This window comes from Telmatherina bonti (assembly GCF_933228915.1).
Source record: "Telmatherina bonti genome assembly, chromosome: 5".
NCBI lineage: Eukaryota > Metazoa > Chordata > Actinopteri > Atheriniformes > Telmatherinidae > Telmatherina > Telmatherina bonti.
Window position 1 is genome coordinate 11,151,814 of NC_136623.1, and position 17,021 is coordinate 11,168,834.

The following is a 17,021-nucleotide window of genomic DNA, read 5'->3' on the forward strand; positions in this document are numbered from 1 at the left end:
AAATACACAGGCTTTTCAGTACTATAAGATTTATTGGCAAGAAAGATTGAATGAACACAAATTTCTTTAAATCTGCTATAAAAGTAAACGTATCAATCTTTTGTCATTTGTCTCAATACTCCAACATATATTCATCATTTTATTTACTTGTATTCATGATGTCTAATTACTGAATGATTTTCTTTTTCCTCTAATTCTTTTAGATCAGAGAGCTCAGCTGCCGTTCCCTCAACTGCTGCTTGACTGAACTTTACCTTCAGAATAACAAGATCAAGTCTGTGACAGGTTCAAATTTACTGACTGATGACCTTAAAATATTCTTTACACTTAACCCCATAGAGCCCATCGTGACATATTAGATACATGCAGTTTCTGAGGCATTCTGCATCATTTTAGAGTAAAATCTTTACTCATAATCCTTTTAAACACAATTGGATACTTGCAGAAGATAATACTGTAGTAATCTTAACATTTCACACTGTAGAAAGTGGCAAATATAAAGTATATTTTGTTTAAGGGCCAAATAAAGACGTTAAAATCAAACATTTTTATTTTTCTTACCACTTTCTCATGGGTCAGGCCTCAAAGTACTCTTCTATTAGCTTTAGATGAAGTTTCAGCAGGACAGAATCCTCCCAGCTGAAAAATCACAAAGAAAAAAACCAAAAGCAACAATATTAAAAAGAAAGCTGATTTAACTACAAACAAATAATGCTGCTCAGTAGAGATGGTGGAAGACACATCCCAGTCTTCATTCTATTAATGCAAACTCATAAACACTCCATTTGTAGAATAATTCATACTTTGGACCGATTAATGCTAATATTGCTTCTTAAAGGTCATATTTTAGAATGATTTAGGAAGTTTACTTCTTTTAAATGTCATAAACTGAGATTTATGAAGTAGAGATGTCCGATATTATCAGCATACGGATATTATCAGCCGATATCAACATTAAAATGTTGTATCAGAAATGATCAGGATTGATTTTTACTTTTTTTTAGTGACTCACCGTTTACGCCACATGCTCACAATATACATCAAACTCTTCAGCTATGTCTCCTCTAACTCAAAATGATAACATAAAAGAGATGTCATGTATAGATTTCCAGATATTTTTGTTTATCTGGCACAACTCGCTCCAAAAATGTCGATATGGTTGATGTTGGTATCCAAAATTATGAGAGATTTTAATGTGAATCAAAGTTTGTTTACTTCCACTTTAGTCATGAAAAAGATTATCCTTTATCAGTTTATGCATTGTATACATACATGTAAAAGATTTATGTTGACATACACTACCAGTCAAAAGTTTGGACACACTTTTCCATTAAATGCAATGCAATGCAATGGTGAAAATGCACCCAAACTTTTCACTGGTAGTTTATGTCATTTCCATTTTTCCCCACAGGTGCCCTCAATCATCTGACTTGCCTTCGCCTCCTGTTCCTCCACAACAACCAGATCAGAAGGCTGGAAGAGACAGTTCATGAGCTCAGAAGGATGCAGCAACTTCAAAACATCAGTGGGTGACAAAGCACAAGAGCCAGAACAAATCTTCTTCAACCCACCAGTGTTCACACTAAAAGGTTGGTCAGCAAAAATGTGGCTGGATTTTCTCTTTCAAAACAGCTTTTTTCCTGAATCCTGTGTCTCACGAGCCTGATTATCGCCACTATGTCATCCACTCTTTGCCTTCCGTTGAGGTCTTGGACAGAAAAGGTAAGATTTGTAAATTTGGTAGCACTTTACATTACAGATCGGTAATTATATGGTAATTGTGTGGTAATTTCATAGAAACAAAGAAGAAATTACTTGGTAATTACAGATAATACGCAGTAATTACTACTAGAACCAACCAGGTTATATCCCAGTAACAACACAGGATAGACTAAATGTAATATCCATTTCATGGATACAGAGAAGAAATTACTCAGTAATTAAACACCATAATAACTAGTGGAAATATCCAGGTAATATCCTAGTAGTAACACTGGAAACATCATGGCGACAAGAGACTTGAGCTGATGTTAAATAGATAAGGTGCCAGTTACCCAGAGCAATAGGAGGGCAACATATTTCACAAGAATGTGAAACAATGTGGTATTGTATTAATATTGTGTAATTACTTAGTAGCTGCCTGGAAATGTCATCAAATATCTATACATGATTAAAGAAAACAATAATTATGTTGCGATAACATCATTATTACCTAATTATAAGAGGTTGGTTTCTATGTAATAACCACAAACCAAGGCAGTAAAATAATGCATTTAATGTTTCCATTTTATTTCATAGTAACATTACATTACAGCAGCGACAATAACCTGGAAACAACATCAGTAGTGTCTACATAATAACTACAAATCAGTGCTGTAAAGTAAAGCATGACTTGTTTCCATGTTATTACATAGTAATGTTACATAATAAGCAGGAAACAAACAAGTGTTACCAAGTTATTTCTTCACTGTTTCTATGAAATTACCACACAGTTACCATATAATTACCAATCTGTAATGTAAAGTGCTACCATAAAAATTATATAACTTTTTTTCTGCGTTCACAACATAATCTGTCTGTTGTGTTGCCAGAAGTGATGCCAGCAGAGAGGAGGAGGGCTCTTCATATTTACAACCAGGATGGTCACCGAGTCCTCCAGTCTGTGGCCTTTGGCAGACAGAAAGCATAGAGAGATGAGAGAAAAGAGATGCATTTCATGTTTTTTGTTTGCAGATGGATGCAGTAGTCATTAAAAAGTCCAAAGATCTCTTCCACTGCATGGGTGTCTCTTTAGACTAGAGACTAAATGAGCAAAATGGCCTCAAAGACATGCTAACCATCAGATTCAAACAATTAACGGCCCAAACATGTTGTAAAAACAGCCACAAATGATTGTGAATGTTAAATGACCTGGTCCAGACCAAAAAAAAGACTGGCTGCAAGGCGAGCCAGAAGGCTAAAAAATGATTAAAACTTATTCTAGAACAATTATTCACATAAAACAACGTAACACTGACTGTAGCATGGTTACTGAACAGAAGATATTTAACAAATTTTAAATGCATTTGTTACAAGAGGTGCAATGTCAAATGAGCCACAAATATACAAAGAGACTGTTAAATATACCAGAACATGATATAAAAAGCTTTAGGAAATATGATTTTATGTCCTGCTATTGAACTTTGGTGCAAAAAAAGAAAAAAAAACAGCCAATTTAGCATCATCTCTCTTTTCTAAGCTCTCTTCAACCAATAAAAATCAATCCAATCATGGCTTTTGGATTATTTCTTAATCTGCCACTTTTTTCTTGTCCTTTCTTCTCCTCTGATATTGTCTTGTATTCCTCTGCTGAACCATCCATTGTCTCAGCTTCAAGACGCTGCAGAGAAACAGCAACTCCAGCAATGTGAATAATAAATATCAGCATGCCCTCAAAGCTGATCAGAAGCTCAAGGTTTTATGGTCAGAAACGTATGAAGTGTTGCTTTACAGTGACAAGAAATCTTCTCAAATTTGCAAAAAAGTTGTTATAATTTGCTGAAAGATAAAAATAAGATGATAAAATTATGAAAATACGCAGCATAGAGAACATAAAGCGACCACACAAAGACATTGTAGAAATTTATTCATTTTCTTCACTGCTTTGTTTAATCAGGGTTGTGGGAAACTGGAGCCTATCCCAGCAATCAGTGGTATACTCTGGACAGGTTTCCAGTCCATCGCAGGGCCAACACAGAGAGACAAGGTAACATTCCCACTCACTCCTAGGGACATTTAGATTAACCAATTAACCCAACATGCACGTCTTTGGACAATGGGAGGAAGCCAGAGAGAACCCACGCATACACACCATTTCAAGCTTTGAACCTCCAACCTTACAGCTGGGAGGCTGCAGTGCTAAACACTGCACCACTGTGCAGCCAATAACAAAACAAAGTAACTAAAAATGATTTTAAAATGACCAAATTTGTCATAAATGACCTTTGTAGACTCAAAGTTGTCAGCGTCAAACATCCAGAGATGTAAACTGATTACAGATGTAAAGATGGAAGAAACTTGTGCACAACAGGAACCATGAGTATCATGGCTGAGTGATAACATGAATACATATAACTGTACTTCAATACTTAGTATCGCTATATTTATTGGAAAGTTGGAGAGCTTAGCCCAGTTCTTTGCAACAAACTTGATATTAATTCTGTATTGTAACATAGGTGACATTATATGGTAGGAAGGGAGTAAACAAAAAAAAAAAAAAAAAAGTCTGTAGCACTTCATGCAAGGATCTGCATCCAAGTGGACAGTTCACTAGCATCTTCCTACGATGTCCTCTACTGTTTGAGTTTGTGCTTGTGTTGTTCTCACCCATATGTAAGTCGCTTTGGATAAAAGCGTCTGCTAAATGACTGTAGAATAGAATAGAATAGAACTGCCTTGTCGAGTTATAAGGGCCTGAACTCGACCAGGCTTGGCACAGAGGACGCAGGAATGAACTCGATTCAATCCTTTTAACTTTCATGTCTTCTGGTTAAAGAGCAGGTTGATAGCCTCGAAGAGAAAGAGTAACAGATGTTAATTCACCATGTCATTCAGTCATGTTTAGTGTACTTTAAAGAGTCAAAATAAAACAAATAAAGTCTAAATAACAAAATAAAGCTATACATACCAATAGCGTCTCTGTGCTCTCTGACTCAGATCAGACTCAGGCAGACAGACAAAAGACTCACAGGTGCACACTTACAGGAAATTATTCAGTGCTTCCTGAACACACTCGTGCTCCCGACTGCCCCCTGACACACTCCATCCGCCAGTTAACTATTTACCACATACCAGAGCTGAGAATATGAACCAAACAAAATTTGTGCTTAACCAAACATGCCTTGTTGCAAAACCCATCCATGGCTGATATGGATAAAAACATTGTCGATGTGTCTTCTCAGGAAACTTTTCCACTTTGGTTCTTTCCGATCACTTCGCTGCTCACAAATTGAGAGAAACACACACACAAAAAAAAAAAAATCTGTGAAGTTGGTCTTTAATCAATGACAAAGATCACATCAGATGACAAAACTAAAGTCCCCTCAGGACAAACAAAAACGGGACATTATTTCTGACGTCACCTTTTCCTTTCCATTCAGGCTGCACAATAAATACACACCAAACCCAAAGTCATACTTCTCAAGGCATTTACACTTTTTTCTTGACAATACTGAACAAGCATGATGAATCTGGAGGGAAAAAAAACTTTTCATTTCCTTCTAGCTGGAAAAATCCTGAGAAGCAACCTCATATTTCACAACACACTAAAATAGTCATGTTTACATCATTCCCAGTTAAAAATATTCATGTACATTTTGGTCAGTGTTGAGCAGCCGTGCCATCCACACACTCAGGCTGTCGGTACAACATACATCCCCAACGATCAGCTGTATTGCAAGCGAACTGTTCCGATTGGCCACACAGTCACTTGTTTCCCACAGTTTGCTACAGTTTAAGGCAGTTTTACGTTCTTTTGTGGATGTGAACAGTTAGCTTTTCGCGGATCTCCAACAGTTCCTCCTAGAGATCGGCTTATGTAGTTTTCACATTCACAAATGACAAATCATTTGAAAAACAGAGGACAGAAAGATGGCAGCTGTGGCGCGACCAGCAACTCTTCTGCTCTGCTGACAAAGTCTCAGGCGGATAATAAATATGAATTCTCTGCCTGGTCTCTGTGCCAGCTTCCCTCTGTCTGTGGTGGATGGATGTACCGTGGAGAATGCGCTTGCTGCCGTACACTGATTCCTAGTTGTCAGCAACGGGGATGGAAGTCGGGTTTAACGGTGCAACTTCACCACTGGTTTCCACTGAGAGCTCCTGCATGGAGTCTGTGGCGTCCTCCACTGCTGCGCTCTCCTCTGGAACACAAGACAACAGTTTAGGTTACAAGCAGCAAACTAATTTTTTATTTCACTTGAGTCTGATGAAGAAGTTGATCAGAAGTTTTGATTAAGTGTTGATCAACAGTGATGGCAGCAATATCCATAGTTCATGCTGATTCCTCTTATTCAACAATACTGAGTAATATATATATATATATATATATATATCTGTTTGTCTATCTATATATCTATATGTATATATAATCACTCGTCGTAGGAAGATAAAATTTAGTTAAATTTTCTGAGTGAAAGTCTGTTTATCCACATCTCTCTCTCTCTCTCTCTCTCTCTCATATATATATATATATATATATATATATATATATATATGTACATATATATATATATATACATATATACATACATACACACACACACACACACACACACACACACACACACACACACACACACACACACACACACACACACACACACACACACACACACACACACTATTCACAAAAAGTTAGGGATATTCAGCTTTTGGGTGAAATTTCACAACAAGCCTAAAATGCATTCAAACCTGTACAGGTGAACTTAATGTGATCTTCTCTAAGCTTTTAAATGCACGTGTCCAACTGTTAAATGTTTCAATAAATTTTGCACAAGTTGCTTTTCTCTAACAAGGAGCTTAACGGCAAAAATCACGGCAGGTGTGTGATCCTTGAATTGACCAATAAATGTCCTGGTTCAATTAGAGCTGGTGTTTAAACAGTTGTCCTCATCATGCTGTTCACATTTTGACATCATGAGACCAAGACGACACCTAACAATGGAACAACAGTCCCTTGCCGTTGCGATGCTTCAAACAGGACGTTCTCAGACAGAAGTGGCCACTGAGCTTGGAGTGTCACAGAGTGTCATCAGCAGGTTGCAACAGAGATATGGAGAGACTGGAAGAGTCACAGAAAGGCCTAGAAGTGGACGTCCTTTGGCCACATCCCGTGCTGATGACCGCTACATTGTGAACACTGCCCTGAGAAACCGGATGATGAATGCCACTCAACTCCAGGCACGTTTAAGAGAGGTGAGAGGCACCCAAGTGTCACGTCAGACCATTCCAAACCATTTCCATCAGCGTGGTCTGCGTGCTAGACGACCTGCACGGGTACCTGACCACACCACCAGGCACAGGCATCATCGTCTTGCATGGGCCAGGGAGCATTTACGCTGGACGAGGAACCAGTGGGCCTCAGTGCTGTTCTCTGATGAAAGTCGATTCACACTGAGCAGAAATGATGGCCGGCAACGATGTTGGAGACGTCAGGGAGAGCGCTATGCATCAGCCACTGTTGTCACCAGGCCAGCTTTTGGTGGTGGCGGTGTTACAGTGTGGGCAGGGGTGTCCACTTGGTACAGAACTGCCCTACACTTTTTGAATGGTACAGTGACAAGCCCATACTACCTGAATAACATCATTAATCCAGTGATTGTGCCCCTACATGAACAGCACAGGCCTAATTTCATCTTCATGGACGACAATGCTCCTGCTCATCGAGGCCGCATCATCAGGGAACGGCTGTTGGAGACTGGTGTACCTCAAATGGAATGGCCTGCACTCTCTCCAGACCTGAATCCCATTGAAAACCTGTGGGATCAGCTGAGCCGTCGTGTAGAGGCTCGAAACCCTGCACCCCAGAACCTCAATGACCTGAGGGCTGCCCTTCAAGAAGAGTGGGATGCCATGCCTCAGCAGGCAATAAGTTGCCTTGTGAACAGCATGAGACGTCGTTGTCAAGCTGTAATTGATGCTCAAGGGCACATGACGAGATATTGGGACGTTCAAATTTTTTGTTGTGGTGTAACTACCATTGTTGTTACCTTTTGTGTTGAATGAATTTTTTGAGATGAGGAAATCAGTAGTGCATCCTTCTACTTAAATGTCTTACTTTTATAATATATCACTGTAGCATGAACATATTGCATTTTCCATAAATTTCACCTGAAAGCCAAATATCCCTAACTTTTTGTGAGTAGTGTATATATATATATATATATATATATATATATATATATATATATATATATATATACACACACACACGTTGGCCTGGATGTACTTTTTATGCCAAACTACTGCTGTCAACCTACAGCGCAATTTTCTCAGTCATCTGTTAAAAGACAACTGATCTGAACCAGCTGGTTAACGCGTTGCTATGGTGACACCCTGTAACGGAGGGGCGCTCACCACTCCTCTTCCCATCCATCAAATGTTTTATTTTGGCCAAAATTATTGAAATTCACCTCAAAATTTATTCCACAGCGCGTTACAATCATTCGCCTGTCAAAAAGCAGCTGATCTGAATCAGTTCATTAACTCATTGCCATGGTGATGCCCGTAGCGGAGCAATACTTCAGTGATTTAACTCGCCGAACTACGTGTGCGTATATAGGAAAATAATGCACGCCAGTTGTCATTAGAATTATGGTAAAAATATCTATCTACAAAATCTTGGTAACAAGGAAGAAGAATTGGCATTACCACGGCAACAGAAGGGATGGGCACATAATGTGATGTAAAACCAAGGTGGTGGTGATGGTACATAACCTGATGCCCACATGACAACACTGTAACCAGAGTTTCAGCATCTTTAACCTGATCTGCTTTTTTAAAACAATTCCTTTTCACGGGGCATCTTATATGCATCTGTGTCAACTACCTCGTCTTCCCGCCTTCAGTTACTGGCGGCTCACAGTCTTATGGGTCTCTAAAAAGCCAGAGAAGGTGGTCCTGGTTTCCACCACCAGTTCCAGCAAGACCGTGTTGTTTCATTAGTCTTTGCTTTGTGGTTATTTATAGTTGAGTTGGGAGTTTTTATTGGTGCCGTCTCCAGCATTTATAGGTTTTGAGGTTAAAGGAGAAACCTGAACACGAGCTGCCACTGCATGGCTGGCTTGTGCCCTTCTTCCGCGTTTGTTCCCATCACCCTTATGCTTATTTGTTTGCAAGTACACATTTATATGAAGCTTTCTTCAAGTTGTTGCCGTTTTCTTGTGGTTTTAACTGTGATGGGAGCTTTGAGCTGCTTTCCTGCACCGTGAGGGATACCTCTATTCTGCTGCATCCTCAATTTGGCTGCTTCTGCCTCATGCTTCTCTCGCTGCTCTTGAAGCTTCTTACAAACCTTCTTGTGGGTAAACCAGTGCATTTTCTGGCAAGCTTGATCACAGTAGATCACCTGATTAAGACAAAAGCAATGATTTCAACTCAAAACGATTGTCTTTCAAAGACGGAGCTGGTCCAGCTGAACAGGGCTTATCTCAACTTTTTACTGCTCACCATTTTACAGATGGAGCATCTCTTCTCAGCTCCTTTCTCCCCGCAGGTGGTGCAGAACTCCACATCCATGAAGCCAACCTGACCCGTGATGGCCTGAGTCAGCACAGACAGAGCCGTGGGGTCGTGACTCTGCAGCGAAGTGAAGAGGAAAAGAAAACTCAGTCACTTTATGACAAGCAACAGTAACTCAATCAGATTCAAGAAGCCGCAAAAACAACCTTCATCACAGGAAGGAAACACATTTTAGGGATCGTTTTGGTGACAAAATGAACAAATACTCACAATCTCCACAGGAGCAATACTCCGCACCAGCTGCTGCAGCAGCGTGGCGTCACAGTACGGGAACTTTCGGATGCACTCTCTAATGAACTTCTCCTGGTACACAGGGAAGCCGTCGTTGTCCTGACCCTTCAGCAAACTGCAGAACAGAAGCGCATTACTTACCAACTAACTGATAAAAAAACATGGTTTAACATCTAATTAAAACTCAACTACAAAGAAAGTTAAAACAAATTTCAGATTCAATCATTTAACGTTTGTTCGTCTTTTCTTAACACCATCTAACCTAAATTGCAATAGTAGCGATATTGTGATTTTTTTTTTTTAAACCCCGCGATAAAAGAAATTTACGGGAATTTTCAACAGATGACTTGAATATTTGCCCGTCACGATAACAAATTTTGCCCCGCGATTAATTGTCTCAGAAATTATTGCGATAAACGATAATATTGCACTAAGTGATTATTCTTGTCATTTTAAGACCATTTCTAACTAAAATAACAATAATGCCAAAATAATAAGGCATTACATTAATATGGCATTAATTTTATTGAATTTCCCTTTGGGGATTAATAAAGTATGTTTCATTTCATTTCATAATGCAAGTACACCCTTTCAAAGATCAGCATGCTTATAAATATTTAGCTTGATGTGCAGACTAGTTTATGCTCATGCAGTCCCCAGTCTGCTAAAACAGATCAGGATTTCTCCTGGGGGTTTTGGCAACGTGGTTATCTGGAACATAGGGTCTCTGAACACCATGTAACAGGTGGTCAAGCTCATATTCGGGGACATGTTTGGACTTCAATGTTAGAAAGGTAAAACTGAAGGTCTTTGAGTATGTCATTTTTCATGTCATTGTAAAGTTGTGGATTTGCCGTTTGTAACATGTCTGCTCATCCAAGCAGATTGTTAATGTCTTTTTTTTATTCCCAGCTGGGAAAAACACAGCTGATGATTGGGTTTTAAGTGAAGATGGAAGCTTATTGTATTGCCCTGTTTAGTTAATATTGTCTTAAAACAAATGCGGCACTCGCTCGGAGGAAGCGAGAGAGAAAAGAAAGACAAATGAAAATTTGTCTTTAGTAGTTCTATTCTACTTGAATAGAACTTTAAATTATGCATCAGTCCTGCCGTCTTGTTGACAGTTAACCTGCACTGATCTGACCTCTTTTTGTGAATGTTACAAGCATGGTTTTTCTCTGCATTTGAGTTTTTCTGGTTATGTTTTAACACTTGCTTTTGTTCTGCTAGGTCCTGAATACATGTTTCGTTCTATAACCTGCAAACGTGAATTGTGTTTTCCTATGAAGGTTTGCTTACTGCCATTGGAAATAAACAAACCTGTGTGTGAGAACATCAAATTCATTCGCCTCCTACATTGCAGGAGGCACGATGTGATTTTTGTACACACTTACTAATGATTATTGCCAAATGATAGATTGTGCAGCTGTAATAGATGGTCCCACCTTTTAATCAGGCCGTCCAGCTTGTCTTCTCGATCCTTGAGGAACGATGCACACTTTCCCAGCACACAGCTGATATAATGCATCTTCATGGCCAGAACTTCGTTCATGTCCTGCTGCTTGATGCACTTCTCACAGATGAGCTCCATCACTCGCCGGCATTTATCCAGAGCTTCCACCTCTGCAAGCAGCGGGTTTTCCTTCACAAGCATCACTAACTGGAAAACACAAGATATAATACCCATAAAGCATCAGGTCTTCCCATTGTTTTTTTTATCTGTTAGTCACCTGAAGGGAATACAATGACAGAACATTGATTTTAAAAAAAACAAACAAAAATAATATTCATCCTAAAATAATCCCTCTTAGTCAATTCTTATCACTGAATACTCAGAGTACTTTGCAGAAAAGATGCAGCTCCCTCGGTCGGTACTGTTTGGAACATTTGCAAGTGTGAAGGCATTTATATTTAAGAACATAAGTCAAACTTTGTAGATCCTTCAACAATACTTTCTATCATTTACTGCTTTGTTATTGTGACTGTAGTCTGCATTTCTGAAAACAAAGCTGTATTTATGATGTGTTTTATAAAAACTGAAAGCTCCAAGTTTTCTATGCAAGATTGTGATTAAAAAAAAGAACAAGAAAAAAAAAACTGTTTAACAGTAAGGATGCACAGATACCAATGCTGATATCGGTATCTGTGCATCCTTACTGTTGAGTAATGCTGCATTTCATGTAGGACACTGGTTCAATACCAAGCGTGTATACTTGTACGTGCTTGTTATTAAAAGTGGACCGATACCCAATACCACACTCGTCAAGCCAGCGCAGATGTGTTTGATGACATGCCTCGGACGTGTTTTAAGGGAAATAAAAGTCTTGAATTTTAAAATGCGACATTTTTTGTTCCACTAAAGTGATATCTTTGTTTCAAAACCACACATTTATAGTTGTATTTGGGTAAAATGTGCCAAATCAAAATAAAACTTGTTGAAATTGTTAGATCCGTAATGTTATTATATTTGTTTTGGTGAGGTAACTTCAGAAAGGATGGGTCATTTATCCCAACCTAATAACATCTTACACAGTTATAACAGCAATAATAATCATAGTCACAATAATGTTCACATAAACAGATTTGGTATCGGCAGATATTCAAATTTCAGATATCTGTATCGGAATTCCCAAAAAGTCGATCGGTGCATCCCTACTCAACAGCAAAAATTAATGTCTGCACCTACAGCTTGTTCTGTAAATTTTATTTATAAGATAAGCTTCAATGTGCAAACTGATGCATGCAAAAGGCTGCTGCAGCTCTGAAGTATGGAGAATATGTCATCTGAATTTAAAGACAAACTATAAAAAAGCAACAAATACACTGAATCCAGTATGAAATCTGCAAGCTACCTTAACGGGGTTCAGGTTGGTGCTCATGATGACCTTGTGCAGAGGTCCAGCCAGCTTGGGTGGCAGCTTGGGTTCTTTCTCCAAACCCTGAGGCCTGGTGTAGTAGTCCAGTCTGGCACGGGAAAAGAAGTTGTTGATCACCGTCACACAGTCGTGTTGCCCTAAAGAGGGATAAAGGAGGAGCTTTACTTTCATGCAGAAGCACTACAAACATATAACATTTCTTCTATTATTCCCCAAAGGGCCACATTTTACATTAAAACTAACCTTTCATGTGAAACATTTTATTCAAATTGATCTTTGGGAATATTTACATCTGACAACACATTAGTCTGAGAATTGCCAGGTACTAGGACTGGAAGTAAAGTGAGTTAAAAATCAGCCAGAAACCAAAGGAAAAGTTTTAAAGAACTTCAGAAAGGCTTGAAAGTGGAAGTTCAGAGAATGAAGAAATGAAGGCTGGCTCAAGATAGTTAAGCACCACAGTAGAGTATATAAGGTACAAAAATGTACAAAAATACAATATAAAATATAAATATATAATATAATAAAAATATATAATATATATTATATTAAATATATAATATAATTAATATATAATATCTAATATAAAATACAATATAAAAATACAAAAATTGACTTTTGTTTTGTTATTTAAGCTTATTAAGAAAAAACTAAAATCTAAAATGAACTTTAATATAAATTTGATGACCAGCTTTTGTCCGAATGTCAGTCTTTGTCAATGGATTAAGGCAAGTGAAAGCATCTCTCAAATGATCTGCCTATAAATTATATTCTATCTGATACAAGAACCAGTCCTTGCATTCACAACCCAGCATCAATGAAAAATACAATAAGAGTAAGGACACATTTCATCTTAACACACCGACAAAGGCTGCCATCTGCGCAGCAGTCCGTCCAACAGAGTTGGTCACATCTGTTTCTGCTCCTGCATCCAACATCATCCGAGTGATATCAGTCTTCCCTGCAGGCACAAAATTCCCATATAGGTTAAAAGCAATCATTTTATTTGAATTATTTTGATTAGCAACACAAACATGTTAAATTCAAACTCACCTGAAAGACCAGCAAACATGAGTGCTGTGTATCCGTGCTCATGTTCATTACAATTCACATCTGCGCCGTGTTGTAGAAGCAATCTGCACATGTCTGCTTTTCCCTTGTAAGCCGCATGCATGAGAGGAGTCATCCCATACTGTGGATTTGGCAAAAACGTACATTATTTAGCTGATCAATAAGTACAAACTGTAGAGAGATCTATCTTTATAAATGCCCACATACTAAATCAGATTTATATGTGAATAAATCCAGAGGGGGAAAAAATCAGCTAGTAGAAGTAGGGCTGACAGCTGACACTAGAAATATATTTTAGGTAATTAAAGAAGAAAAACCATCGTTTTCAATTCAATAGAGGTTAGTAGAAAAGTTGTCAGAAATGCCTTGTTACCTCATCCAAACAGTTGACTCGAACATCCTTACAGCCCAGCAGCCTGGAAGCTTCTTGGACATTTCCTAAAAACAAAAAGATCTTAATAAAACATATAAACTGTCACTAAGACAGCTTTCTACCAACTGAGAAACATCAACAGAATTAAAAGTTTAGTCTCCCAGAAAGATCAGGAGAAACTCATCCATGCATTCATCTCCAGCAGACTGGATTACTGTAACGGTCTTTTAACAGGACTTCCTAAAAAGAGCATTAAACATCTGCAGCTCATCCAGATGCTGCTGCTGCTTTAACTAGAACTAAGAGGTCTGAACACATCACACCAGTTTTAACATCTCTACACAGGCTTCCAGTCAATCACAGGATAGATATCAAAACCCTGCTGATTGTTTACAAATCCCAGAATGGTTTAGGACCAGAATACATCTGTGATATGTTCAGAGAATATAAACTAAGCAGAGCTCTTCGATCCAAAGACTCGGGTCAACTAGTCCAGACCAGAGTCCAGACTCTTATGTTGTAGCATTTAGGCACAGATGATTGTTAATCGTAACAAATATAATGTACTGTTCGTTGCTGTGTTTTGGATTGCATGATCATGGATAATGTAGTCTGGGGTGATTATGTGTGAGTTAAGATCTTGTATGTCCTATAATGGGGGCTCAGCTAAAATGCATGGTCTGATGTCTGAAGCTGTAATTCTGTATTTACATGTGGATTTATGCTGTGTGTGATTATATGATGAGCAACCTTGACAATTAGAAAAAGGGCTATGATTTGAACATATAGATTGTTCCCTTGTATAATATATATATATATATATATATATGGGTTTTTTTTTTCTTTGCGTCACGTGTGACCTCTTAATTTTGTTTGCTTTGCTGTTTTATATTCATGTTTGAGTACTAATTACTGTTCGAAATAAACAATAAACAACAAAGACTAAAACATGGAGAAGCAGCATTTAGCTGCAAACAAGTGGAATAATCTGCAAGTGGAGATTAAACTTTCACCAAATGCAGAAACTTTTAAATCCAGGTTAAAAACATTTCTTTTCTCATGCGCCTATGCGTGACATCTGCACAGTGACTTTTAATTAATTCTGCTTGTAATTACTTAAATATAATTTATGATTTTATTGTGATTTTGCTATTCGTATTTTCTTTTCTTTTTTTTTCTGTAATGCTTTTAATGTTTCATGTAAAGCACTTTGAATGGTCTTGTACATGAAAGATGCTATACAAACAAGCTTGCCTGGCCTAAAATGCAACAACAACAACAACAAAAACCATAAATAAAAGCTTTCCAAGCAGCTTTTCCAGCCTTTCCTTTATAGCATCAAGTTTAAGATCATAATGACAACATTTAAGACAACATGCTGCCCAAAGTAAACCCAGGTTCTAGTTTTTATATGAAGATGACTGCTAACAAAACACACAAGCAAACTGAACATTCATTCATTCATTTTCCGAACCGCTTATTCCAATTCAGGGTCGCGGGGCAAACTGAACATATTGTAACGATTTAAGTCATATTGTTGGGAAGCAGTAAAAAAAAAAAAAAAAAATCAACTCTAACATTAATCCTTTAGTTTAACATGCATCTTATCCTGCAAGCTAACCAGGGATTAGCGTTAGCCGCAGAGGCTTACCTGCACTTATAACTCCAAATAACTCCTTTTCGCTTGAAGACAAGTCTCCCTTCTTAGGCCCAGACATGTTGGTGGCTCAAAATGTCAATCAAAGATGCAATGATGGAAATATTACGCTACGTTTTTAAATATAAAAAAGATGTTTCCGTGATTCTGACAGTGTGTTAATCAGGCATGAATGGTAGCTAAGGAGGCGGCGTCATTTGGAATGTACCACTAGCATTTCCCAAGAGGGGGAAGATCGGTCACAGCAAAAAATTAAATTTAAAGAATAAACCTGTACTCGAGTAAATAAAATTGGTCTTTCAAAAAAGATTGTCTGTTACAAATTAAAATTGCGAAGACATGTCATGGTTTATGTAAAAAACGGTCAAAATATTAAATTAATCGAAACAATCGACCAACTATTCTTTTGTGAAAATGATCAGATCCAAGGAAATCTAGAAAGTTCATTCATAAACGCTTTGGAGGTGCACGTGAGAAGATACGAAATTTAATCTAAAATAGTAGATAAAACAAGAAGTAAATAAGTTAAATCAAAACTAGAAAATGGTTCAGTCAGAATAGAAAATGAATGAAATTAAATTAAATGAATAAAATGAAATGAAATGAAAAATACTTTATTAATCCCAAAAGGGAAATTCAATTAATCAATCAATAGATCAATTAAAATAGACAAATAGATAAGTAAATCAATATCTGTATGAGATCCACAAGGTTTTCTATTTGAATACTGGAGATGTAATTACACAATCAGATTTATAAATATATAGCACTTTTTGCATTGTTTAAGCACTTTGCCTGTAAATACCTATTTTAAATTGAGTTATTCTTTATAATATGCAATACACAGGGAACCTTGGATATGTCTGCTTTTATAAGGAACTGGGGAGTAAATAAAAGCATCAACAGAGTTTATTTAACATTAATTTTGACTTACTAAATAAATATAACATTCAAATGCAACAACTATGCAAAGTGAACAAGTATCTTTAAAATGATCACAATACATAAAAACACCAAACACATACTTTCCTTTTATCATGGATATCTCATTATTTATGACATTTTCACTGACCGAATGGGGGATTAAAGAACTATCAAACTATATACCAGCATTTCATGGTAGTTTGTAGGCATGAAATTGTTGAAAAAATTGACAATATAAGATCTTTGGGTATCAAATGAGAAGCAGGGTTGTACCACAAGATAAGAGATTATAGGCCGTGCATAAATGCCCTTCAGGCAGATCATTGCATGTTGGCAAGCGATAATATGAAAACGAGATCATGTATACTCAGAGGGAAATAGCTGCATAAAATACAGCAGCATTTGTGCCAAATTTCAGGGCTCAGACCTTGCAAAGTATCTCAGTGACCTGCATTTTGCTTCCATGTGATTTTACTCATTTGAATTAGGGCTCTAGGCAGCTGAGAGGCAGGCAGGTGAAATTTGCATGAGTTTGTAAACAGCATTTTAGTGGTTAAGTTACGGTGATATCTAATTTATGAGCCTTAAACTGAGAAAACTAGGTTAACTG

At 37.6% G+C, this 17,021-nt stretch overlaps 1 protein-coding gene across 1 annotated transcript; it reads right to left on the bottom strand.

Moving 5' to 3' along the window:
* Positions 1-4,852: 4,852 nt before the first annotated feature.
* On the bottom strand, positions 4,853-15,654 carry ankmy2a (ankyrin repeat and MYND domain containing 2a). Its single transcript, XM_079241344.1, has 10 exons — positions 15,482-15,654; positions 13,831-13,895; positions 13,440-13,578; positions 13,249-13,347; positions 12,363-12,523; positions 10,956-11,170; positions 9,490-9,625; positions 9,208-9,336; positions 8,977-9,106; positions 4,853-5,900 (listed from the first exon to the last, which is right to left on the bottom strand). Exons 1-10 carry the CDS (start codon positions 15,546-15,548, stop codon positions 5,788-5,790), a joined length of 1,254 nt encoding a protein of 417 aa, XP_079097470.1. The 5' UTR covers positions 15,549-15,654; the 3' UTR covers positions 4,853-5,787.
* Positions 15,655-17,021: the final 1,367 nt, after the last annotated feature.